The sequence below is a fragment of the Tachyglossus aculeatus genome, chromosome 9, assembly GCF_015852505.1.
Source record: "Tachyglossus aculeatus isolate mTacAcu1 chromosome 9, mTacAcu1.pri, whole genome shotgun sequence".
Taxonomy (NCBI): Eukaryota; Metazoa; Chordata; class Mammalia; order Monotremata; family Tachyglossidae; genus Tachyglossus; species Tachyglossus aculeatus.
In genome coordinates, this window is record NC_052074.1 from 24764736 (window position 1) to 24791862 (window position 27127).

At 46.2% G+C, this 27127-nt stretch overlaps 2 protein-coding genes across 4 annotated transcripts in view; one reads left to right on the plus strand and one right to left on the minus strand.

Annotated features, from left to right (window-relative positions):
- Window positions 1–133: 133 nt before the first annotated feature.
- On the minus strand, window positions 134–6975 carry TRMT61B (tRNA methyltransferase 61B). Of its 3 annotated transcripts, none has more exons than XM_038751794.1 (7): window positions 6457–6975; window positions 4595–4697; window positions 3605–3795; window positions 1758–1849; window positions 1252–1487; window positions 367–444; window positions 134–223 (listed from the first exon to the last, which is right to left on the minus strand). In XM_038751794.1, exons 1-7 carry the CDS (start codon window positions 6973–6975, stop codon window positions 156–158), a joined length of 1287 nt encoding a protein of 428 aa, XP_038607722.1. In that variant the 3' UTR covers window positions 134–155. The 3 variants fall into 3 exon arrangements, with proteins under 3 accessions (XP_038607722.1, XP_038607723.1, XP_038607724.1); XM_038751795.1 differs by lacking the exon at window positions 134–223 and adding an exon at window positions 659–692 and having other exon boundaries at window positions 399–444; XM_038751796.1 differs by lacking the exons at window positions 134–223; window positions 367–444 and adding an exon at window positions 918–981.
- Window positions 6976–17401: 10426 nt separating this feature from the next.
- WDR43 (WD repeat domain 43) overlaps window positions 17402–27127 on the plus strand; it is a 42852-nt gene continuing 33126 nt past the window's right edge. The window contains exon 1 of the mRNA XM_038751587.1: window positions 17402–17626. Within this exon, the coding sequence (XP_038607515.1) occupies window positions 17402–17626 (225 nt within the window). The remainder of the gene's footprint in view (window positions 17627–27127) is intronic.

Genomic DNA, 27127 nt, shown 5'->3' on the forward strand with positions numbered 1-27127 from the left:
CTGCTTTGAATAGCGCCGCGTACTTGACTGTTTACATTAGTTTGTGATGTCTAGGTGTATAGGTGTAAAGTAATAACCAAGATAAAACTAGTGCATTATAAAAACAATTTGTCATTTACAGTATTAAGACTTAGTCAAACTTTACTTTTCTCAATCTAGTTGCTGTCATCTGAAGTACTTGATGTATGTGCTGGTTTAAACTTCCGTAACTTGATGAGAAAAGCTAGTATAAAATAAGAAAAAGTAATGTTATAATGAGAAACTGTGTTCAGTTAGAATAGACAATTAGTTCAAATCTCATTCAAATATGTCTTAAAAACACTTAAAATTATAGAATGTAACAACTTTTTCTCTACATTTACTCACCTGTGTGACCACATTGCCAGTGTAAAGGTCTAGCAATGTAGGGAACTGCACCATATGGACTATCAGAGAGTGTTTCTCCTGGATTAGAGCAAAATAGAGTTTACTGGTTACATACCAAAAACACAATATAGTTACAGCTGCTAAAGTGCCAGCATATTTGCTGCATTCCGATAGGTTACGTTTTTATTTTTAGACTTATTTTAACCCTTAATACTCAATATGGCTACAAAACTAGATTTTGGTTTTGTACACGCCATCTTATCTTAAATAACTAACTTGTTAAAACCATCACCTGTTCGCTGTTAAGTATGTCCTCACCTACCAACCTGTAAACACAAAATAAGCCAAAAGATTGGTAGTTTGTCGATTAATCATATATAACGAGAGCCTACAATGAGCAAAGGATACTCAGGTAGAAGACACTATCCCTGCTCTCAAGGAATTTATGTCTTTAGGACTGAGCTACACCTACCCACAGGTGTTTTTCAAAATCAACTTTCTGAAGTTGACAACTTCATAAATATACTGTTGGCTCTTGGCAAATCGGCCTCCTTAATTTCTGGCCGAAAGGGAGCCCTTATTACTTCAAGTTTTTCCACCTCCTTTACTAAGGACCTGCAAAAGTAATTTAAATAATGTTCATTAAAAACCCTCATTGTCTCAAACAGTAGCACTATTCATGCCAAGAAAAAAGCATTTAGAAGTCATTTCTCTTAAGAATGAAAGGGAATTAGTTACATCATAAAGGCGCTAACTGAACAAGGATTTTTAGAAGGAACTAGGTAAGCTAGGAATACGACTTTCAAAAGAGTAAACTGCCCAGATTTAGAAATTCAGTTTCCAGTTACTACTGCAAAACACCCGTAGAAAGCAACTCATTCTTACCATTGTCTTCTGCTTGTACCTGCTCTTCCTCTCTTTCTTCATCTTCATTATCCTCATGAGTATGTAACTCTGAATCTAGATTCATATTAGGTTGCACTCCTTGAACAAAAGTACCGTCTTTCTTTTTGGCTGGGCACACCAACCAGTCTCTAAGGGTAACCTCTGTGATTTTTTCACAAGAGAGGGCAAGGTTGCAGATACTTATTCCATTCAGCAGCTCAATAATTTGTGTGATACTATTCAGAGAAATTTAAAATAAACAGAGAAATCTTAGTGACTTTCAAAGCATATTAACTCTTTGTAAAATATATCAGAACCTTACTTAAACATAACACTGAAAACCAAGTAGTAAATGCTGTACAAAACTAAAACAGGAATTGCATATGTTCAAAAACTGAAAAGTTAAACAATAGTAGATACATCCCCCTCAATCATAATTTAACATGACTATGTGGTAAATGATATTTAAATGAAGGGACAATGTGAATTTTACACTCAATACTTACTTTGCTAAATATATGGTACATACACCACCCTGTTTAAGACTTTGGTACACAATAGGTAAGGCAACCTGTGGATTTAGCATATCGAGAGCTACCTGCAGAACAAAGAAAGGATGCTCTTCAGTAATGACAAAAGCATACATTTTTTTTCCATGCCAGCAAAAATGGAAATAATTGATTTTGGAAAAGCTATTGTGGCTATCTTTTGTTTAAACACTTAGGTTTTCTTTTAACATAGTATTTATAATATTTCTGTTAATTTAGCATCCTGCAATTGTCAATAAGCCTAGTATTTTAATTTATTTAAAAAGCACATATCTTGATTATAATCATCTTGATCTCATAGTTATTTTTCTTTGGCTATCCTTTATAAAAAGTTGACATTAAATGGCCTTTGGCAATAAAAATTCACATGAAACATATAAGATCGAAGTCTTTTAGTTTACATTATGCACTCAAACATATTGATGACTGAAACCATTAGCCACAGGGGTAAAAGAAAATGATGGCTCCTATGATTTTAAAGTCTCCCCTTCATGTGAAATACAGACTCTTTTTTCCTCATTGGAACTCACTTTAAATTAACTTTTTTCTCTTCTAAAGAGAAACACATGTCCAGCATCAGTCAGCCAGCTGCATTTGAGTTCCTACTTCGTGCAAAGCACTGTACTAAGCACTTGGGAAAGTACAATAGGTAGGGGAGACCCAATCCCTGCCCTCTTCATATATGCCACCTTTTTTTTTTTATACCTCTGGCCTTCAGGGACTAGGGATGGAATTTGCAAATACTGGACACCCAGGCACACATGACATCACACACATTATGCCAGGCACATAGCAAAAACGGGGACATCACGTGAAAACCTAAAGTTTTTCTCCAGCAGGACCCCAGCCACCCAACTTGCCAGGGTATTCCCCTCCCGGGCTCCTCTGGAAAAGGGCACGTGGAAGTCAACAGCAGGCACCAAAGGCAGGGGGAAGATAGGTGCTTAAAAATAAGATAAATAAATGTGGAATGGACAAAAAGATACCCAGTGGGGTCCATCTAGTGAAAACCAGACTGCTCTCCACGAAACTGGACCCACAGCCACCCTACCCTTTCCCCAGACTAGGGTGAATCCCTTCCATTAACAATTTAGAGAATTCTTCAACCCCATCTTTCTCCCAATCTCCTTTCCTGTGAGGGGAGGAGAGGGAAGCGTAGTAGTGGAAATAAACCAGAGGTGCTTGGCTCCAATTCAAAACTGGATGCAAATGCGCTTTCAAACTGTGCAAGCATGTTTTTGGTCACTTCCAAAGCAATGGTGAGGCACCCGGAATTAAGCCAGGCTAGGTCTTATATCATAACTATTATTATTATTATAAATATGATTGAATGAATGGAGGTGGTAAGGGAGTTGTAAGGGAGAACTACACTTCCCTCGTCCCCCTCTCCATCCCCCGTCTTACCTCCTTCCCTTCCCCACAGCACCTGTATATATGTATATATGTTTGTACATATTTATTACTCTATTTGTACATATCTATTCTATTTTATTTTGTTAATATGTTTGGTTTTGTTCTCTGTCTCCCCCTTCTAGACTGTGAGTCCACTGTTGGGTAGGGACTTTATATGTTGCCAACTTGTACTTCCCAAGTGCTTAGTACAGTGCTCTGCACCCAGTAAGCGCTCAATAAATACGATTGATTGATTGATTGATAACAGAAAGTGCTTAATAAATTCTATTGATGGTTGTTCGAAAAGAGTGCTCTGGCACCCTGAATTGGGCCCTTGGGCTCATTCAGAGACACCTTAACCATCGTGCATTTACCTTAATATTAGACAAAAGACAGAATTTTAGAAGACTTACGGCATCAAATGTTTTAGACTTTAAATCCTGAACCGCTGTGGCAATATCTTTATGAATGAAATCCACATTTTCCGGCCACTCTTCTGAATGACTTATTTTCCAAGCATTACACCAGTTCTTATAATTCCTTTTGGCTATTTCATGGTGGTCTTTTCTTACTTCAAAACTCATAACTCTTCCTTGTGCTCCAACTAAGATAAAGAGAATGCAATTTACTACATTTCCTGGTGTTAACAGGATGGCAAAAATAATGGCAGCTAATTTTTAACAGAAAAAAGTTGTTTCGAGGGGCTTCACACATCTCTTACTGAACTGTTAAACTAAATATTAGCCCCCTGAAAGCTTCTACTTGAACCTCAAAATGGGAATAATAAAGGCTTCCCACCCCTCTATTCCCCTCACAGCCTTTCCTGCCTTTGTTTTCTCCAAACTCCCCCCACTATCCATATTTCCTTCTGGGCATTTGGGACTTGCCCCAAAACGAACAGTCACTCAGATGAGACTACTCTAGCAGAGCTATCTAGAGGCTTGCACCATGGAAGATGCCAAAATGTCTGAGAATCTAGAGATGAGATGAATGTGGAGAAGGGAAGGGAGAGGAAGAGAGAGAGTCAAGCATATCATTTTATTTTCAATAAAGTAAAAGTTGGCTACACTATTGTGGAACCTTTCTGACTCTAAATAATGTAACCATGTTAAGTCGCCTTTAAATGACTGAGTACCTAATTTTAGATAATTTGGGAAAAAATAGACTCTCTGACCTTGTTTCAGGAATCAAAAGCCCATTTATCAGATTAACATTTTTCTTATGAGAAAATTGGTTGCTATGACATTTCATTTTATGACAGTTTTTGGGAACCAACTGTGCCACAGCCACACATGTAAATCTGCTATATTACCTTTCTTGCCCTGTAAGGAAGCATTTTCTAAGCCCAACCCATTTCTTTTCAGATCTTTTAAACCCAACCTGTTTCACTCCAGATTTTTTACCTGCTTTTGACAAAAACAAACTCATTCCTCCAGAACCAGAACCAACTTCCAAAACAGCATCTCCTTGGTGGACATCCATCATCATTACCATCATATTCACATCCTAAGAATGATATACAGTCTCATCTCAATTATCCTTGACAGAATAGTGGTACCCGAAAATAATAATAATAATAATAATAATGATGGCATTTGTTAAGCGCTTACTATGTGCAAAGCACTGTTCTAAGCGCTGGGGGGATACAAGGTGATCAGGTTGTCCCACATGGGGCTCACAGTTATCATCGCCATTTTACAGATGAGGTAACTGAGGCTCCGAGAAGTTAAGTGACTTGCCCAAGGTCACACAGCAGACACGTGGTGGAGCCGGGGTTCGAACCCATGACCTCTGGCTCCAAAGCCCGGGCTCTTTCCACTGAGCCACGCTGCTTCGTGAAAATTAGTCGTGAAAAACGACTAATTGGTTGGTATAAAAATGCAATTTACAGAGAGCCAGATTCCACTGCCATCAGGCAATCCTATAACTTCTATTAAGCTAGGGGTTTTTCTTTTCGCCCCTGGAGCTGATAGCAGGCACTAAAATGGAACTAAACCTTTTTCTTTACCCTGATGATCCTCTGGAGAGATGCAGTAGAAGAATGAACAGAAGGGGCTGGATTATTGGCTCCTAAGAAAATGAATCAGTTGTTCAGACAAACCCCGGCTTCTAAATAGTGGCACAACAATATATAAAATCCACTGATATGTCATCCTGACCGTCTAAGGATCTAAAAGCCCCATCACTTGAAGGAATTCAATTACCTCCCGCCTTGCCTTCCTCACCCCTTCTCGAATTTGTATTTGAAGCCCAGCTTCTCCACTTTGAACAGTAACAAAGAACAACAACAATAGTAAAGTGGCATTTAGGAGCTTACTGTGTGCCAAATACTGCGGTAAGTGCTGGGGTATATATAGGATGATCAAAGTCAGTCCCACATAAGGTTCAATTGCTGTTGGTATTAATGATGCTTGAGTTCAGAATTTGTAGCACGTGTTCTTCCAGGTTTAACACTTTAAAGCTAATGATAAAATGTTTACTAGCGTGTATGCACTCAATATAGAGAAGCAGCATGGCCTGGTGGAAAGAACACAGGCTGGAAGTCAGAGGACCTGGGCTCTAATCCTGGCTCTGCCACCTGTCTGCTGTGTGACCTTGGGCAAATCACTTAACTTCTCTGTTCCTCAGTCACATATGTAAAATGGGGATTATGACTGTATCCAACCTGATTAGCTTGGATCTACCCCTGCATTTAGTACAATGTCTGGAAAATAGTAAGCACTTAAATACCATTATATATATACATACAAATTATACATACGTGTGTGTATGTATATATATATATATATATATACACACACATACTCATCTCAGTTTTAAGTAAATGACAATAATCAAGTCCTAACCTCCAACTTGGCACTAGCAGCTCTAAACCGCTTAACTGGGGTGATGACGGGAGAGGGAGAAGGAATGATGATGATGGTATTTATGTATATATATATATATCCACACACATACTCATCTCAGTTTTAAGTAAATGACAATAATCAAGTCCTAACCTCCAACTTGGCACTAGCAGCTCTAAACCGCTTAACTGGGGTGATGACGGGAGAGGGAGAAGGAATGATGATGATGGTATTTATTAAGCGCTTACTATCCAAGCGCTGGGGTAGATCACTTTCCATTCATGAAAAAGACCTAAACTCAAATCATATTTTCATCGTGTTTCACTCAAATGTTTATCGCCATCACTGGACGTCTTTCAAACGCAAATGCCACTTTTTTCTGCCTTAATATTCTCTGAGAAGGTGTCAATCGTACCAACCTTTGGATATGAAATATTAGGCCCCCTTTTCATTAGTAAGACATAGTCTTCCAGTGCTGGCCTCCTTAACATAAAGTGGTAACCGGTGGAACTCGAAAACATTTGTCCAGGACACTTCCCCAAAACGTCCCGGTGCCGTATCGTCCCCCAGTTACTAGACAACTGCCCGGCATCTTTTAGCTTCATTATTTTTCTAAAAGTCGTTTGCCTTCCGTGGCTCGATACTAAAACTAAATCCCCAACCCGAAAGGGGACATCCCTGGAGGAGGAAAAGGCCAACTCCCGTACAGGCCCCGAGGCCTCTGGGACCTCGTGGAGGGTTTGGGGAGCACATTGCAAGGGGGAGCACGGTTCTTGGGCTTCTTGGAGCATTTGGCTGAGTCTCTGCAGGGGAGAAAGGCCCCGGGCCCACGCTGGCAACTTCCGAGGAGGAGGAGGAGGAGGAGGAGGAAGGCTGGAGAAGGCGCAGTGACCTTTGACCCCGAAGAGCGCTGGCCACCCCATTCCGCGCCGCAGCATGGCTCGTCGTCACCGCGGCTGCGCACTCGACGCCGGTGACGTCACGCCACACGGGTCAGCTGACCACCCCCAGGGGGGGTTGCGTGGAAACCACGCTAGGGGCGCCGGTGACGTCACGTCAGGCGGGTCACCTGACCTTTCGGGGGGGGGCGGTTGCCGTGGAAACCACGCCAGGGGGCGGGACCTGGCGCCGGCGACGCTACGTCAGACGGGTCATCTGACCTTTCGGGGGGGCGGTTGCCGTGGAAACCACGCTAGGGGGCGTGGCCTGGCGTCGGTGACGTCAACGCGCTCCTCGGGCCTGCGACTAGGCCCCCAACTGCCAACCCCTCCAGCCTCTGAGGAAGCTACTAATTAATATTAATAATACTACTAATGGCGTTCATTAGGCGCTTACTATGTGCCAAGCACTGTTCTAAGCGATGGGGAGCTTACAAGGTGATCAGGTTGTCCCACTGGGGGGGGCCTCACGGGCTTCATCCCCATTTTCCAGGTGAGGGGACTGAGGCCCAGAGAAGTGAGGTGACTTTGCCCAAAGTTACACAGCTGGACAGTTGGCGGGGCCGGGATTTGAACCCATGACCTCTGACTCCAAAGCCCGGGCTCTTCCCACTGAGCCACGCTGTCTGAGGAGGAGACTCTTTTAGACTGTGAGCCTACTGTTGGGTGGGGACTGTCTCTATATGTTAACAATTTGTCCTTCCCAAGCGCTTAGTACAGTGCTGTGCACATAGTAAGTGCTCAATAAATACGATTGATGATGATGATGAGATGCGGAAAGCAGGCCCTGCTCCTCCCAGGAAGGCGGTGGGCAGGCCTGGCCGTCTCTGAGAGGCAGAAAAATGGTCTGGGCCAGAAGGAAAGGGTTTTTTAAACTTTCAAGTTAAGCCCCTGTACCCAACCCTGGGGTAGCCACAGGCTAATTCATTCATTTGTATTTATTGAGCGCGTACTGTGTGCAGAGCACTGTACTAAGCGCTTGGGAAGTACAAGTTGGCAACGTATAGAGACAGTCCTTGGGCTCTGGGTTGGACACAGTCCCTGTCCCCCATGGGGCTCACAGTCTCCATCCCCGTTTGACAGATGAGGGAACTGAGGCACAGAGAGGTGAAGGGACTTGCCCAGGGTCATACGGCAGATGGGGTGGAGCCAGTATCAGAACCCAGGTTCCAGGCCCGTGCTCTTTCCACGAGGCCATAATGGTACTCTAATAATAATAATGATGGCATTTATTAAGCGCTTACTGTGTGCAAAGCACTGTTCTAAGCACTGGGAAGGTTACAAAGTGATCAGGTTGTCCCACGGGGGGCTCACAGTCTTAATCCCCATTTTCCAGATGAGGGATCTGAGGCCCAGAGAAGTGAAGTGACTTGCCCAAAGTCACACAGCTGACAATTGGTGGAGCTGGGATTTGAACCCATGACCTCTGACTCCAAAGCCCGTGCTCTTTTTCATACTCCATACTCCTCTTCGGAAGTTGGCTGCAGAGCGGTATACCTAGCATCCCAGAACACTTAACTGTGTGAGCTCCAAGCTGCCCAATTCCTAACTCTGCCACCTCCGTGCTTCTTCCGTTTACTCTCCTCATCAATCAAACTTCCTGAGCGTTTACTGTGTGTAGAGCACTGTACTAAGCGTTTTGGAGAGTACAATGCCACAGAGTTGGTAAGCACTTTTCCTGCCTATCCAGTCCACAAACTATTAGGTTTAGGAGCCACTGCAGCTAGTTAATCAGTAGTATTGAGCTGCTATTGTGCAGTAACAATGATAATAATAATAATTATAATAATATTTGTTAAGCGCTATGTGCCAAGCGCTGTTCTAAGCACCAGTACTACTGGTGCTGTATTAAGTAAATGTTTTGGGAGAGTCCAATCCTTTGGAGAGAGGCAGAAAATAATTTACAGATAAGAGGAAGAAGGGAAAGATGTATGTGGTTAAAATAGGCACGAAAGTACTGAGTTTGGAGAGTATGACCTCAAAAGCAGAAAAAATAATCTGGGAACGTCATGGAAAACGTGCGATTTCAGAAGGGCTTTGAAGATGGAGAGAGCCGTGGCCTGGCAGATTGGAAGCAGGAGAGAATTCCAGCCAAGGAGAAGGATGCGGGAAAGGATCCGAGACGGGAGAGTCGAAGAGGAGGCACAATGACAAGGTGAGCTTGAGAAGAGCAAAATTCAAGCTAATGTGTAGTGGGAGAAGAAAGTTGATAGGAGGAAGAGAGCTGATGGAGTCCTTTAAATCCAGTGGTCAGCAGTTTCGGCTTCCTGCAGAGATGAATAAGGAACTACTGAAGGTTTTTTGAGGATAGATGTGTAGATTGACATTTTGGTAAGATGATCTGATCAGCACAGCAGTGTAGAATTGGGGATGCTGGAGGCAGGGAGGCCTGTGATACATAGTCAAGCTGGGATATGATGAGTGGTTGGGATCAGGGTGGTGACAGTTTGGTTGGTGAGGAAGGGGTGGATCCGGGACCAAACCTAAATTCAAAAATTCCGAGGAGGGATAGAAATGGATATAGGCATGAAGCCACCTTTGGCTAGCGTTCCCAGTAGAAGGGAGTCCGTGGCGTCAGAGGTGGCTGAGTGGTCGTGGGGGTCTAGGATAGATTTGGTGAAGAGGTCATCGTTGACCTTGGAGGGTGTAATCAGACAAGTGAGGGGGGCAGAAACCCAAGTGAGGTAGATCAAAAAGGGAATTGGAGGCGAGGAAGTGGCAGCAGTGTGCATTTACAACCCTTTTGAGGAGTTTGGACAGGAATGGAAACGGAGATGGGATAACAGCTGGAGGGTGCAGTGGGATCCAAAGAGGAGTTTTTTTAGTGTAGGATAGATGTGAGCATGTACGACGACAGAGGCAAGGGAGCCATCGGAAAGTGAGAGTTTAAAGATGGTGGTTAAAGAGGGAAACAACGTGGGATCAAGTGATTTTAGAAGGTGAGAGGGAATGGCGTCGGACCCACAGATGGAGGGATGAATTTTGAAGCAACGTGGGGGATCTCTTAAGAGAATATTAGGAAGGATGAGAAAATGTTGGTAGGGGTGAAAGGGAGTTGGAGAGGTGAGGGGATCGTGCCTCGGCCTCCCGATCTCCTGGGGAGCCGATCTGGGGATCCTCAGCCCGACCTGCCTTGCAGCATTCTGGTGGGAAGGAATGAAGCCGTGACAGCAGGCCGCCTCAACAAAATGAAGACTGTTGAGAAGGCTGCAGTAATAATGGCAGTTACTGTGGCCGTGAGTCAAGAGAAGCTTCCTCTTCTAGCCCCAGTACCTCAGGGCTTTTATTTTGTGCTGTTTTTGTATTTATCCCCACCCTCATCTTTGATGTTGATTTGATGTTCTTACTGTTTTCTTTTTCTCCTTATTTGTCCACCAGCCCCCTTTCCCCCTTTGTTCTTAGATGGTGAGCCCCTTGAGAGCCAGGGACCCTGTGGTATATTTTAAGCGTTCACTACGTGCCAGGCACTGTACTAAGTGCTGGGGTAGATACAAGGTACGAGTGCTGGGGGTTGACATGCCCATTTTACGTCGGGTGGAGTAAAAATCGACTGCCCCGTCACGGAATCCATCGGATTCAGAGTGCATACATCAGTATAGACCTTTTACTCACCTTGACAATTCTGAGCAAATTTTCGTAAAAAGCGGCTGTTGGGTCACGTTTCAGGAACTAACTTACTCCCCTCATCCTCCCTCCCAGCCCCACAGCACGTATGGTGCATATATCTGTTGTTTTCTTATTTATGTATATTAGAGAGGCAGCATGGTGTAGTGAATAGAGCGTGGGCCGGGGAACGAGAAGGTCATTCATTCATTTATTCATTCATGCAGTCGTATTTGTTGAGCGCTTACTGTGTGCGGAGCACTGTACTAAGGGCTTGGGAAGTACAAGTTGGCAACATATAGAGACGGTCCCTACCCCACAGTGGGCTCACAGTCTAGAAGTCTAATCCCGGCTCTGCCACATGTCTGTTATGTGACCTTGGGGAAGTCATTTCACTTCTCTGGGCCTGTAAAATGGGGATTGAGATGGGAAGCCCCACGCGGGACAGAAATTGTGTCCAACCCAATTGGCTTATATCCACCCCAGTGCTTAGTACAGTGCCTGGGCCATAGTAAGCGCTTAACAAATACTATTTACTATTATTATTACAGTGCCTGGCACATAAAAAGCGCTTAACAAATACCACTGCTAGTATTATGTTTATGTCTGTCTCTCCTTCTAGAGTGTCAGCTCATCGTGGGCGGAGAATGTGTCTGTCGTTATAGTGTAATAAATAAATAATGATGACATTTGTTTAGAGAAGCAGCGTGGCTGAGTGGAAAGAGCCCGGGCTTTGGAGTATATATGTATATATATATATATATATATATATATATGTTTGTACATATTTTTTGCTCTATTTATTTATTTTATTTGTACATATCTATTCTATTTATTTTATTTTGTTAGTATGTTCGGTTTTGTTCTCTGTCTCCCCCTTTTAGACTGTGAGCCCACTGTTGGGTAGGGACTGTCTCTAGATGTTGCCAGCTTGTACTTCCCAAGCGCTTAATACAGTGCTCTGCACATAGTAAGCGCTCAATAAATACGATTGGTGATGATGATGATGATGATGGAGTCAAAGGTCATGGGTTCAAACCCCGGCTCCGCCAATTGTCAGCTGGGTGACTTTGGGCAAGTCACTTCACTTCTCTGGGCTTCAGTTCCCTCATCTGTCAAATGGGGATGAAGCCTGTGGGCCCCCTGTGGGACAACCTGATCACCTTGTAACCTCCCCAGCGCTTAGAACAGTGCTTGGCACATAGTAAGCGCTTAATAAATGCTATTATTATTATTAAGCGCTTACTATGTGCCAAGCACTGTTCTAAGCGCTGGGGGAGGCATAATACAAGGTGATCAGAGTATCCCACGTGGGGCTCACAGTCTTCATCCCCATTTCACCCCCAGACTGAGCCCCCTCCTTCCCCTCCCCACAGCACCTGTATATATGTTTGGACAGATTTATTACTCTATTTTACTTGTACATATTTACTATTCTATTTATTTTATTTTGTTAATATGTTTTGTTTTGCTGTCTGTCTCCCCCTTCTAGACTGTGAGCCCACTGTGGGGTCGGGACCGTCCCTAGATGTTGTATGTATATATGTTTGTACGTATTTATTACTCTCTATATTTATTTATTTTATTTGTACATACTTATTCTATTTATTTTCTTTTGTTAATGTGTTTTCTTTTGTTGTCTGTCTCCCACTTCTAGAATGTGAGCCCGCCGTTGGGTAGGGACCGTCTCTAGATGTTGCCAGCTTGGACTTCCCAAGTGCTTAGTCCAGTGCTCTGCACACAGGAAGCGCTCAATCAATGCGATTGAATGAATGAATTAATTAATTAATGAGTGAGCCCACTGTTGGGTAGGGACCGTCTCTATATGTTGCCAACTTGTCCTTCCCAAGCGCTTAGTACAGTGCTCTGCACACAGGAAGCGCTCAATAAGTACGACTGAATGAATGAGTGAGTCCACTGTTGGGTAGGGACCATCTCTCTATGTTGCCAAGTTGTGCTTCCCAAGCGCTTAGTCCAGTGCTCTGCACACAAGAAGCGCTCAATCAATACGATTGAATCATCATCATCATCATCAATCGTATTTATTGAGCGCTTACTATGTGCAGAGCACTGTACTAAGCGCTTGGGAAGTACAAATGAATGAAATGAATGAATGTGCTCTGCACACAGTAAACGCTCAGTAAATACGATTAAATGAATGAATGAGTGAGCCCACTGAGGAGCAGCGTGGCTCAGTGGAAAACAGTGTGGGCTTGGGAGCCTGAGGTCGTGGGTTCGAATCCCACCTCTGCCACCTGTCAGCTGTGTGACTTTGGGGAAGCCACTTCACTTCTCTGTGCCTCAGTTGCCTCATCAGCATTTAGACTGTGAGCCCACTGTTGGGTAGGGACTGTCTCTATATGTTGGCAATTTGTACTTCCCAAGCGCTTAGTACAGTGCTCTGCACACAGTAAGCGCTCAATAAATACGATTGACGATAATAAAATGGGGATCAAAGTTTTGTGAGCCCCCCATGGGACAACCTGATCACGTTGCAACCTCCCCAGCGCTTAGAACAGCGCTTTGCGCATAGTAAGCGCTTAATAAATGCTATCATTATTATTATTAATGATATTTATTTATTTATATTTATTTATTTTACTTGTACATATCTGTTCTATTTATTTTATTCTGTTAGTATGTTTGGTTTTGTTCTCCGTCTCCCCCTTTTAGACTGTGAGCCCACTGTTGGGTAGGGACCGTCTCTACATGTTGCCAGTTTGTACTTCCCAAGCGCTTAGTACAGTGCTCTGCACATAGTAAGCGCTCAATAAATACGATTGATTGATTGATTGAATGAATGAATGGACGAATGAGCGCGCGTCTCTGTGAGGAAGGGTGTCGCTCTCTCTAGATGTTGCCAACTTGGACTTCCCAAGTGCTTAGTCCAATGCTCTGCACACAGTAAGTGCTCAATAAATTTGATTCCCCACAACACTTGTATATATGTATGTATGTTTGTACGGATTTATTACTCTATTTATTTATTTTACTTGTACACGTTTATTCTACTTATTTTATTTTGTTAATATGTTTTGTTTTGTTCTCTGTCTCCCCCTTCGAGACTGTGAGCCCGCTGTTGGGTAGGGACCGTCTCTAGATGTTGCTGACTTGGACTTCCCAAGCGCTTAGTCCAGTGCTCTGCACACAGTAAGCACTCAATAAATTCGCTTGATTCCCCACAACACTTGTATATATGTATATATGTTTGTACGGATTTATCACTCTATTTCTTTATTTTACTTGTACATTTTTATTCTACTTATTTTGTTTTGTTAATATGTTTTGTTGTCTGTCTCCCCCTTCTAGACTGTGAGCCCACTGTTGGGTAGGGACCGTCTCTAGATGTTGCCGACTTGGACTTCCCAAGCGCTTAGTCCAGTGCTCTGCACACAAATAAATTTGATTGATTCCCCGCAACACTTGTATATATGTTTGTACGGATTTATCACTCTATTTCTTTATTTTACTTGTACATTTTTATTCTACTTATTTTGTTTTGTTGTCTGTCTCCCCCTTCGAGACTGTGAGCCCACTGTTGGGTAGGGACCGTCTCTACATGTTGCTGACTTGTACTTCCCAAGCGCTTAGTCCAGTGCTCTGCACACAAATAAATTTGATTGATTCCCCACAACACTTGTATATGTGTTTGTACAGATTTATCACTCTATTTCTTTATTTTACTTGTACATTTTTATTCTACTTATTTTGTTTTGTTAATATGTTTGGTTTTGTTGTCTGTCTCCCCCTTCGAGCCTGTGAGCCCGCCGTTGGGCAGGGACCGTCTCCAGATGTCGCCGACTTGGACTTCCCAAGCGCTTAGTCCAGTGCTCTGCGCACAAATAAATTTGATTGATTCCCCACAACACTTGTATATATGTTTGTACGGATTTATCACTCTATTTCTTTATTTTACTTGTACATTTTTACTCTACTTATTTTGTTTTGTTAATATGTTTGGTTTTGTTGTCTGTCTCCCTCTTCGAGACCGTGAGCCCGCTGTTGGGCAGGGACCGTCTCTAGATGTCGCCGACTTGGACTTCCCAAGCGCTTAGTCCAGTGCTCTGCACACAGTAAGCGCTAAATAAATTTGCTTGATTCCCCACAACACTTGTATATATGTATATATGTTTGTACAGATTTACCACTCTATTTCTTTATTTTACTTGTACATTTTTATTCTGCTTGTTTTGTTAATATGTTTGGTTTTGTCGTCCGTCTCCCCCTTCGAGACCGTGAGCCCGCCGTTGGGCAGGGACCGTCTCTAGATGTCGCCGACTTGGACTTCCCAAGCGCTTAGTCATCATCATCATCAATCGTATTTATCGAGCGCTTACTATGTGCAGAGCACTGTACTAAGCGCTTGGGAAGTACATATCGGCAACATATAGAGACAGTCCCTACCCAGCGGTGGGCTCACAGTCTAAAAGATGCATTACATTACATAAAAATTACATTTTTACTCTACTTATTTTGTTTTGTCAATATGTTTGGTGTTGCCGTCCGTCTCCCCCTTCTAGACCGTGAGCCCGCCGTTGGGCAGGGCCCGTCTCCAGATGCGGCCAACTTGGACTTCGCGAGCGCCTAGTCCAGTGCCCCGCGCGCAGTAAGTGCTCAGTAAATACGACTGATTGATTGACGAGAAGCAGCATGGCTCAGTGGCAAGAGCCCGGGCTCCGGAGTCACAGGTCATGGGTTCGAATCCCGGCCCCGCCGCAAGCCTGCTGTGTGACCTTGGGCCAGTCACTTCACCGCCCTGGGCCTCAGCTGCCTCATCTGGAAATATGGGAAGACTGTGAGCCCCCAGTGGGACAACTTGATCACATCGTGTCCCGGCGCTTAGAACAGCGCTCTGCACATAGTAAGCGCTTAATAAGTTATTACTGATTGATTGTCGCCTGACGACGAACAATAATAAATGCCATTATTATGACTATTATTAGAACCCGTGACCTTCTGATTCCCAGGCCTGTGCTTTATCCACTAGGCCATGCCACTTCCAAGCTGAAGAATTGAGCAGCAGGAGGCTGTGGATGCTTAAAGGTAAAATACCGGACATGAAGGTGTCCGGTGCCAGTTTCATAAAGGACAGGAAAAGACCAGCTGCATAACATACGTTTGTACACATTTATCACTCCATTTATTTATTTTACTTGTACCTATCTATTCTATTTATTCTATTTTGTTAGTATGTTTGGTTTTGTCTCCCCCCTTTTAGACCGCGAGCCCACTGTCGGGTAGGGACTGCCTCTATATGTTGCCGATTTGTACTTCCCAAGCGCTCAGTACAGCGCTGTGCACACAGTAAGCGCTCAGTAAATATGATTGATGATGATGATGACAACGCTGTCATGATGACAACAGGCAGAAACTCCTCACCCTGGGCTTCAAGGCTGTCCATCCCCTGGCCCCCTCCTACCTCACCTCCCTTCTCTCCTTCTCCAGCCCAGCCCGCACCCTCCGCTCCTCCACCACTAATCTCCTCACCGTCCCTCGCTCTCGCCCGTCCCGCCATCGACCCCCGGCCCACGTCCTCCCCCGGGCCTGGAATGCCCCCAATCCCTCTGCCCCTCCGCCAAGCTAGCTCTCTTCCTCCCTTCAAGGCCCTGCTGAGAGCTCACCTCCTCCAGGAGGCCTTCCCAGACTGAGCCCCTTCTTTCCTCTCCCCCTCGTCCCCCTCTCCATCCCCCCGTCTTACCTCCTTCCCTTCCCCACAGCACCTGTATATATGTATAGACGGTTGTACATATTTATTACTCTATTTATTTATTTTACTTGTACATTTCTATCCTACTTATTTTATTCTGTTGGTATGTCTGGTTCCGTTCTCCGCCTCCCCCTTTTAGACTGTGAGCCCACTGTCGGGTAGGGGCTGTCTCTATGTGATGCCAATTTGTACCTCCCAAGCGCTTAGTACAGTGCTCGGCACAGAGTAAGCGCTCAATAAATACTATTGATGGATTGATGGTTGTACATATTTATTACTCTATTTATTTATTTTACTTGTACATTTCTATCCTACTTATTTTATTCTGTTGGTATGTCTGGTTCCGTTCTCCGCCTCCCCCTTTTAGACTGTGAGCCCACTGTCGGGTAGGGGCTGTCTCTATGTGATGCCAGTTTGTACTTCCCAAGCGCTTAGTACAGTGCTCTGCACACAGTGAGCGCTCAATAAATACGATTGATGGATTGATGGTTGTACATATTTATTACTCTATTTATTTATTTTACTTGTACATTTCTATCCTACTTATTTTATTCTGTTGGTATGTCTGGTTCCGTTCTCCGCCTCCCCCTTTTAGACTGTGAGCCCACTGTCGGGTAGGGGCTGTCTCTATGTGATGCCAATTTGTACCTCCCAAGCGCTTAGTACAGTGCTCTGCACAGAGTGAGCGCTCAATAAATACGATTGATGGATTGATGGTTGTACATATTTATTACTCTATTTATTTATTTTACTTGTACATTTCTATCCTACTTATTTTATTCTGTTGGTATGTCTGGTTCCGTTCTCCGCCTCCCCCTTTTAGACTGTGAGCCCACTGTCGGGTAGGGGCTGTCTCTATGTGATGCCAATTTGTACTTCCCAAGCGCTTAGTACAGTGCTCTGCACAGAGTAAGCGCTCAATAAATACGATTGATTGATTGATTGATTGATTGATTGACAGGGCCGCGCCCGCCGCCTTCCGGCCGCCGCTGACGTCGGAGAGAGGGGGGCGTCGACACTGCGGCTGCGCGGGGCGGGCCGGCGGCGGCGGCGGCGGCGGCGGCGGCGGCGCATGCGCGCGCGCGAACACGTGGCCCGCCTGGTTCGCGGAGCGCCATGGCGGCCGGAGGGGGAGGTGGGAGCGGGCCGGAGCCCGGCGCGGGGCCGCCGTGCGCCTTCTCCCCGCGGGGCCGGGCCTACGTGGCCCTGGCCGGCGCCGACGGGCACCTCCGCCTCTGGGACACCCGCACCGCCCGCCAGCGCCAGGACTACGTGCCCTCCGCCCACCTCAGCGCCACCTGCACCTGCCTGGCCTGGGCCCCGGCCGGCCCCGACGCCAAGGTAAGCGGGACGAGGGCCGCCCCGGGCCCGCGTACGGCGCCCCGGCCTCGGCGCCGTCGCCGGACCCCACCGGGCCTGTGCCTCCACTGGTGCCCTGCACGAGTCTGTGCCTCCACTACGGTGCCCTGCACGCAGTCAGCGCTCAATAAATAATAATAATAATAATAATGACATTTATTAAACGCCTGCTATGTGCAGAGCGGGACCGTCTCCGTCCGTGCCTCCCCTACGGTGCCCTGCACGCAGTCAGCGCTCAATAAATAATAATGGCATTTATTAAACGCCTACTATGTGCAGAGCGGGACCGTCTCCGTCCGTGCCTCCCCTACGGTGCCCTGCACGCAGTCAGCGCTCAATAAATAATAATGGCATTTCTTAAGCGCCTGCTATGTGCAGAGCACTGTTCCAAGCGCCGGGGAATTTACAAGGGGATCAGGGTGTTCCACGTGGGGCTCGCAGTCTTCACCCCCATTTTACAGATGAGGGCCATTATTATTATATTATTAAATAATAATGACGGCATTTGTTAAGCGCTTACTACGTGAGGGCCATTATTATTATATTATTAAATAATAATGACGGCATTTGTTAAGCGCTGACTACGCGCATAGCGCTGTTCTAAGCGCTGCGGGGGGGAATACGGGGTGATCAGATTTCCCCACTACAGTGCCCCGCACACTGTAAGCGCTCAGTAAATAATAATAATAATAATGGCATTTCTTAAGCGCCTACTATGTGCAGAGCACTGTTCCAAGCGCCGGGGAATTTACAAGGGGATCAGGTGGTCCCACGTGGGGCTCGCAGTCTTCACCCCCATTTTACAGAGGAGGGCCGTTATTATTATTATATTATTAAATAATAATGACGGCATTTGTTAAGCGCTGACTACGCTGTTCTGAGCGCTGGGGGGGGGCGGATACGGGGTGATCAGGTTTCCCCACTACAGTGCCCTGCGCGCAGTAAGCGCTCAGTAAATAATAATAATAATAATAATGGCATTTATTAAGTGCCTGCTATGTGCAGAGCACTGTTCTAAGCGCCGGGGAATTTACAAGGGGATCAGGTGGTCCCACGTGGGACTCAGAGTCTTCATCCCCATTTTACAGATGAGGGCCATTATTATTATATTATTAAATAATAATGACGGCATTTGTTAAGCGCTTACTACGCGCATAGCACTGTTCTGAGCGCTGGGCGGGGGGATACGGGGTGATCAGGTTTCCCCACTACAGTGCCCTGCACACAGTAAGCGCTCAGTAAATAATAATAATAATAATAATGGCATTTCTTAAGCGCCTGCTATGTGCACAGCACTGTTCTAAGCGCCGGGGAATTTACAGGGTGATCAGGTTGTCCCACGTGGGGCTCACAGTCTTCATCCCCATTTTACAGATGAGGGCCATTATTATTATATTATTAAATAATAATGACGGCATTTGTTAAGCGCTTACTACGCGCATAGCGCTGTTCTGAGCGCTGGGGGGGGATACGGGGTGATCAGGTTTCCCCACTACAGTGCCCTGCACACAGTAAGCGCTCAATAAGTAATAATAGTGACGGCGTTTGTTAAGCGCTTACTACGTGCATAGCGCCGTTCTAAGCGCTGGGGTGATCAGGTTGTCCCACGTGGGGCTCCCAGCCGTAATCCCCATTTTCCAGATGAGGGAACCGAGGCCCAGAGAAGTGAAGTGACTTGCCCAAGGTCCCACGGCGGACATGGGGCAGCGTCGGGATTCGAACCCGTGACCTCTGACTCCAAAGCCCGGGCTCTTTCCATTGAGCCACGCTGCTTCTCTGGATAATAAATACGAACGGATGCCCGTGAGCCCGCTGGTGGGCCGGGACCGTCTCTATCTGTTGCCCGCTTGGCCTTCCCAGGCGCTTAGTACAGTGCTCTGCGCACAGGAAGCGCTCAGTAAATACGAGCGGATGCCTGGGAGCCCGCTGATGCGTCGGGACAGTCTCTGTTGCCGACTTGGCCCTCCCAAGCGCCTACTACAGTGCTCTGCACACAGTAAGCGCTCACTAAATACGAACGGATGCCCGTGAGCACGCTGATGGGCCGGGACCGTCTCTATCTGTTGCCGGCTTGGCCTTCCCAGGCGCTTAGTACAGTGCTGTGCGCACAGGAAGCGCTCAGTAAATACGAACGGATGCCCTTGAGCCCGCTGATGGGTCGGGACCGTCCCTAGATGGTGCCGACTTGGCCCTCCCAAGCGCCCACTACAGTGCTCTGCACACAGTAAGCGCTCAATAAATACGAACGGATGCCCGTGAGCCTGCTGATGGGTCGGGATCGTCCCTAGATGGTGCCCACTTGTCCCTCCCAAGCGTCTACTACAGTCCTGTGCGCACAGTAAGCGATCAATACGAACGAAGGCCTGTGAGCCCGCTGTTGGGCCGGGACCGTCCCTAGATGGTGCCCATTTGGACTTCCCAAGCGCCTAGTGCAGTGCTCTGCACACAGTAAGCGCTCAATAATAATAATAATGGCATTTGTTAAGCGCTTACTATGTGCAAAGCACTGTTCTAAGCGCCGGGGGCGGGGGGGGGGGTAATACAGGGTGATCAGGTTGTCCCACGTGGGGCTCTCAGTCCTCATCCCCCTTTTACAGACGAGGGAACTGAGGCTCAGAGAAGTGAAGTGCCTTGCCCAAGGTCACACAGCAGACACGTGGCGGGGTCGGGATTCGAACCCATGGCCTCTGACTCCAAAGCCCGGGCTCTTTCCACTGAGCCGCGCTGCTTTCTCTAAATACGGCTCTCTAAATTACGCTGCTTCAATAAATACGATTGAATGAATGAATGAATGAGTGAGTGAGTGAGTGAATCCTTGGCGGAGGCCCCTCGGCCGGCAGGCCCAAACGACCGGCTGGGCCTGGACCCGCCAAAGGAAGCGCCGATCGCCCCCCGGGCACCCCCCCGGCCTGATGCCAGCCCCCGATCGACTCCCCACCCTCCCTTCCCTCCCTGCCCTACGCACCACGTGCGCGGGGCCCTCTGCCCCTATTCCTCCTAAACCCGCCCCTTCCCCCCCCCCCTTATAATAATAATAATGACGATGGTATTTATCAAGCGTTTACTATGTGCCAAGCACTGTTCTAAGCGCCAGAAAGGTTACAGGGTGATCAAGTTGTCCCACGTGGAGTTCATTCATTCATTAATTCATTCGTTCAGTCGTATTTATTGAGCGCTTACCGTGTGCAGAGCACTGGACTAAGCGCTTGGGAAGCCCAAGTTGGCAACGTATAGAGACGGTCCCTATGGTCATAGTCTTCATCCCCGCTTTACAGATGAGGGAGCTGAGGCCCAGAGAAGTGTGCCCAAAGTCACACAGCTGACAATTGGCAGAGCTGGGATTTGAACCCATGACCTCCGACTCCCTCCATTCCCCACAGCACCTGTATATATGTGTATATATATATATATATATATATATATATGTGTATATATGTTTGTACATAGTTATTACTCTATTTTACTTGTACATATCTATTCTATTTATTTTATTTTGTCAATATGTTTTGTTTTGTTCTCTGTCTCCCCCTTCTAGCCTGTGAGCCCACTGTTGGGTAGGGACCGTCCATACATGTTGCCAACTTGTTCTTCCCAAGCGCGTAGTACAGTGCTCTGCACACAGTAAGCGCTCAATAAATATGATTGATTGATTGATTGTCTCCAAAGCCCGGGCTCTACTCCACCGAGCCACGCTCTGCTTCTAAGTAATAACGATGGTATTTGTTAAGCGCTTACTCTGTGCCAAGCGCTGGGGGAGATGCAAGGCCAGCAGGCTGTCCCACATGGGGCCCACAGGCTTCATCCCCATTTTGCCCATGAGGTCCCTGAGGCCCAGAGAAGCTAAGTGACTTGCCCACAGTCACACAGCTGACAAGTGGCGGAGCCGGGATTAGAACCCATGACCTTTGACTCCCGAGCCCGGGCTCTTTCCTCTAAGCCACGCTGTTGCTGCTGCTTTTATAATAGTAAATAATGATGGCATTTATTAAGCGCTTACTATGTGCCAAGCACTGTTCTAAGCACTGGGGAGGTTCCAAGGCGATCAGGTTGTCCCATGGGGGGGCTCACGGTCTTTCTAGATGAGGGATCTGAGGCCCAGAGAAGTGAACTGACTTGCCCAAAGTCACACAGCTGACAGTTGGCAGAGCCGGGATTTGAACCCGTGACTTCTGACTCCAAAGCCTGGGCTCTTTCCATTGAGCCACGCTGCCCCGGCCCGTCACAGCGCACAACCTCGTGCCCATAACCTCGGTGTAGTCAAGCGGCTGGAGAAGGTAAAGGCCGTATTTCTCTAGGGTCAGGGTGGGATGCCAAGGGAATTTTGGCTCCCTGACCTCACGTGAGCTCCATGTGGGACAGAAACTTGGTCCGTCCTGACTGTCGCGCTTAGTACAGCGCTTGGCACCTTGTGAGCCTTTAACAAGACCATCATTCTTCCTCTGCCCTAGATCGTAAGCTCCTTGTGGGCAGGGGTCATGTCTATTTAACTCGTACTTTGTTATCCCAAATACATTCATGCATTCGTTCATTCATTCAATCAGTCGTATTTATTGAGCGCTTACTGTGGGTAGAGCGCTGTACTAAGCGCTTGAATGCGTAGTACAGTGCTGGGCACACTGTAAGTGATCAGTCATTTGAGTTTTAAAGGAGACCAGATCCCCGAATTCAGGATCCCTAGCTTCCATTCCTTACTAGCCTTACCATGCCATTTTAAAGTTAACCTTAAAGAGCTCTTGGACGACAGAAGCGAAGTTCGCCAACAATAAAGATTTTCAGCCCGAAGGGTGCTGGGTTCAGGGGCAGCTGTTGATTCGCCAGTTGGAAGCCACATGGTTGGATGAATAGAAGAGCGCGATGATGTGGGTTCTTTTCCCACCTCTGAAAGTTCAGTATAACTTTGAAAGTCACGTCTCTGCTGCCTCGGTTTCCTCTTCTTTTGAAGCTGGGACGGTACGTGAGCACACCAGAGTAGCCCCACCCCCCTCCCGTGATTTTCATCATTTAAATAATTTTGGGAAAATACAAGCTTTTAAGCACCCTCAAATGTTTTCTTCTGCAGCTCGATCAATCAATCAATCAATCAATTGTATTTATTGAGCGCTTACTATGTGCAGAGCCCTGTACTAAGCGCTTGGGAAGTACAAATTGGCATCACACAGACAGTCCCTACCCAACAGTGGGCTCACAGTCTAAAAGTTTTGCCACAGATATGCGTCGGATGGGCGAGCAAATAAATTCCAATCACTTTGGCATTCCATTTTGGAATATTTCTCAGTGCTTCCCTATTTTTGTGCAGCCCCACCACCCCAATGAGTGAAAATCATCCAGCGAAGCCCAGCCGATCTCCCAATGCCCCTCAGTCCTACAGTGGAGCAGCAGCTTGGCATGGATAGAGCACGGGCCTGGGCGTCAGAAGGTCCTGGGTTCTAATCCCAGCTCCACCACTTGTCTGCTGTGTGACCTTGGGCAAGGCACTTCACTTCTCTGGGCCTCAGCGACCTCGTCTGTAAAGTGGGGATTGAGACCGTGAGCCCCACATGGGACAGGAACTGTGTCCAACCCGATTTTGCTGGTATCCACCCTAGCGCTTAGTACAGTGCCCGGCACATAGTAGGCACTTAACAAATACCACAGTTGTTATCATTACATTCTCCTCCATCCTTGCAGCCAACTGTGGTCAGACCATGTGCATTGACTTCTTTAGCCCCCCCAATTCCCTCTTCTGCCACATTCCATCTTTTAAATTGCAGCTTCTTTAAGAAACTTTAAGAGCAGCCAGTTAGCAACCGGAAAAAAAAGACTCATCACACGTTTAATGTCTGCATGTCTGTATTAATCATTTATCTGTAATATTTTATAGAAATTATGAGCCCGGGACTCCTAGGCAGCCGGGAGTGAGTTAGGCTAGAGTGCTGTGAACCCCAGGGAGTGCTAAATGAATTTTCATTTGGTCGTATTTATTGAGCGCTTACTGTGTGCAGAGCACTGTACTAAGCGCTTGGAAAGTACAAGTTGGGAACGTATAGAGACGGTCCCTACCCAACAGCGGGCTCACAGTCTAGAAGAATGTGATCCTGAGCATCTTAGAGCAAGAGTTTAAAACAGCCAAGCACACTGTCCATCCTAGTAACTACCACCACCTCCAGTGAATGTACACCGAGCACACGAGTGGAGAGATTTGGAGCTCTGTGTTAACATTTGAATCACACAGGACTTTCCCTGGGAGGCCGTGGGATGGGTAGGTTAGGTTTCCAATCGCCTAGTACAGGGCTCTGCACATAGTAAGCGCTCAATAAATACGATTGAGTGAAAGAAGCGCCAACCAGTCGACGGTGGACATGTTCCACCCTGGGCTGGGCCCAGCTCGTGTGAGATGCTGAGAAAGGAAGAGCAAGAAGAAGAGCATGGCCGCAGAAGTCAGAAGGACCTGGGTTCTAATTGTGGCTCCGGGTGGGTCACTTAGCCTCTGGCCCTCACTTCCCTCATCTGTAAAATGGGGGTGAGACTGTGAGCCCCATGCAGGACGGGGATGGTGTCCAAACTGATTAGCTTATTTCCGCCCCAGCACTTAGTACGGTGCTTGGCACGTAATAAGTGCTTAACAAATACCATAAAAAAAGAGCGGGGTCACTAAGCAGTGGGGGCAGGGGGGGGGGCAATAAGATAGGTATTCTATTTATTTTATTTTGTTAGTATGTTTGGTTTTGTTCTCTGTCTCCCCCTTTTAGACTGTGAGCCCACTGTTGGGTAGGGACTGTCTCTATATATTGCCAGTTTGTACTTCCCAAGCGCTTAGTACAGTGCTCTGCACATAGTAAGCGCTCAATAAATACGATTGATGATGATGATGATGATGATAGGAAAACCTTAGCCTCAGAAGGGAAGAAGCAAATTGAAGGAGCAACTCAGGGCTGTAGCCCACAACTTCTTACTTATTCAACTTATTACTCTATTTTACTTGTACATATTTATTCTGTTTATTGTATTTTGTTAATATGTTTTGTTCTCCGTCTCCTTCTAGACTGTGAGCCCACTGTTGGGTAGGGACCGTCTATATGTTGCCAACTTGTACTTCCCAAGCACTTAGTACAGTGCTCTGCACACAGTCAGCGCTCAGTAAATACGATTGAATGAATGAATGAATGAACTTCTGTCTCCAAGTTTAGGAGCTCCCTGCATTGGGTAATAATAATAATGATGGCATTTATTAAGCACTTTCTATGTGCCAAGCACTGTTCTAAGCGCTAGGGAGGTAACAAGGTAATCAGTTTGTCCCACGGGGGGCTCACAGTCTTAATCCCCATTTTACAGATGAGGTAACTGGGGCACAGAGAAGTTAAGGGACTTGCCCAGAGTCACACAGCTGACAATTGGCAGAGCTGGGATTTGAACCCATGACCTCTGACGCCAAAGCCCGGGCTCTTTCCACGGAGCCACGCTGCTTCTCACCTCTTGCCACAAATCAGAATGGTGAACCCTAATAAATGAGTAGTCCATTGGTCTGAGATGAGAGGAAAGTCTGATTTTCGGTTACCTGCAAGTTTAAGGATTATTGAGAAGTTCCAGTGGCACGGGATACGTTTGTTTAAAGCAGACCCTCCTTCTTGGCTCTCTGGAGGCAGGCAACCTGGGGTGCCCCACTCTTTCTGGTACGACTCCTCTCATGTCTTGAAATCTGCCCCTCGCCCCTTCCCACAGTCTTTTAATAATAATAATAATAATAATAATAATAATGATGATGATGTTGGCATTTGTTAAGCGCTTACTATGTGCAAAGCACTGTTCTAAGCGCTTGGGATACAAAGTGATCAGGTTGTCCCACGTGGGGCTCACAGTCTTAATCCCCATTTTACAGGTGAGGGAACTGAGGCTCAGAGAAGTTAAGTGACTTGCCCAAGGTCACACAGCAGACATACTGTGCGCCCACTGTTGGGTAGGGACTGTCTCTTTATGTTGCCAACTTGTACTTCCCAAGCGCTTAGTACAGTGCTCTGCACAAGTAAGCGCTCAATAAATACGATTGATTGATTGATTGATTCCCCTGGCTCAGGAGCCCATTTAATCCGCTTCTGCTTTCTGAAATCGGACCCTCAGCCCACTGCCACGCCAGCCCCAGCACCCAACCCTGGTACCATTTTTTTTTTTAATGGCATTTGTTAAGCGCTTACTATATGCCAAGCACTGTGCTAAGTGCTGGGGTAGATACCAGCTCATCAGGTTGGACTCAGTCTCTGTCCCACGTGGGGCTCACAGTCTTAACTCCCATTTTGTAGATGAGGGAACCGAGGCACAGAGGAGTGAAGTGGCCTGCCCAAGGTCACAGTAGACAAAGAGGTGGAGCTGGGATTAGAACCCAGGGCCTTCTGACTCCCGCATCTGTGCTCTATCCACTGGGCCATGGTGCTGGTCTATTTAAATTCACTTCAATATTCACGTTTAATATTATTATATTTAACTACAGTCAGGCAGATCAGAGATCCCAGTTCATTCTGCACAAAGCTTGAACTCAAGCCCTGCAGTTTTTCTAGTTTAGGATTCTTGAGACCCACTTCTCGGCTTTTTTCCCCCTCCTCCTTTACACCCTTCCTTTCTTCTCCCTCAGTGGAGGTTCTTTTGGGGTTTTCTGTTTGGGTGGTAATAGAAGTAACATGTGCTTCAAAGGAAAACGTCATGCTCGTTGGTCTGTATCACGCAGGAGAGCCACCTAAAATGAAAATTCAGCAGAGTAGTGCTGTTTCTGACCCGGTGATCTTGGGTGAAGAAACTACCTGTACCTCCTTTTCCTCATATGTAAAATGTGGATAATTCTTGGACTTCACATTTTCAGCTTACTTCTCCCTCAGTGGGAGTTCTTTTGGGGTTTCCCGTTTGGGGTGGTAATAGAAGTAACATGTGCTTCAAAATAAATGTCATGCTTATTGGTCTGTATCACACAGGATAGCCGCCTAAAATGAAAATTCAGCAGAGTAGTGCCGTTTCTGACCCGGTGATCTTGGGTGAAGAAACTACCTGTACCTCCTTTCCCTCATATGTAAAACGCGGATAATTCTTGGACTTCACATTTTCAGTTTGTAGAGATAAAGTATCTATCAAAGCAAAGAGATGTACTATTTTAATAAAGCTTTTGAACCTTCCCAAGCACACAGTAAATACCACTGATGATGATTTTCATCATCATCAGTTGCTGGGTCCCTAGAGTGTGCAGAGCCCTGGAACTAGATTCAGTCTTCTAGGCTGTGAACCCACTGTCGGGTAGGGACCGTCTCTATATGTTGCCAACTTGTACTTCCCAAGCGCTTAGTACAGTGCTCTGCACACAGTAAGCGCTCAGTAAATACAATTTATTCAGTCAAGCAGAAGCAGGCCCCTCTGCCGTCTAGCTTGCAGTCTAATAGAGGAGACAGGCAAACCCAAACTGTATATTGAGAGCAAGAGGAAAAACCATGGATACACTTGGTTTTAAAAAAGAATCAGTTACCTCAT

What these genes read in the sequence shown, in the direction of transcription:
- TRMT61B (XM_038751794.1), bottom strand. Translation starts at nt 6,975, where the DNA reads ATGCTGCGGCGCGGAATGGGGTGGCCAGCGCTCTTCGGGGTCAAAGGT. An exon ending in CTAATATTTCATATCCAAAG is followed by an intron (nt 4,698 to 6,456) that starts GTTGGTACGATT and finishes TATCATTCTTAG; the next exon opens with GATGTGAATATGATGGTAAT. An exon ending in AGTCTAAAACATTTGATGCC is followed by an intron (nt 1,850 to 3,604) that starts GTAAGTCTTCTA and finishes TTTGTTCTGCAG; the next exon opens with GTAGCTCTCGATATGCTAAA.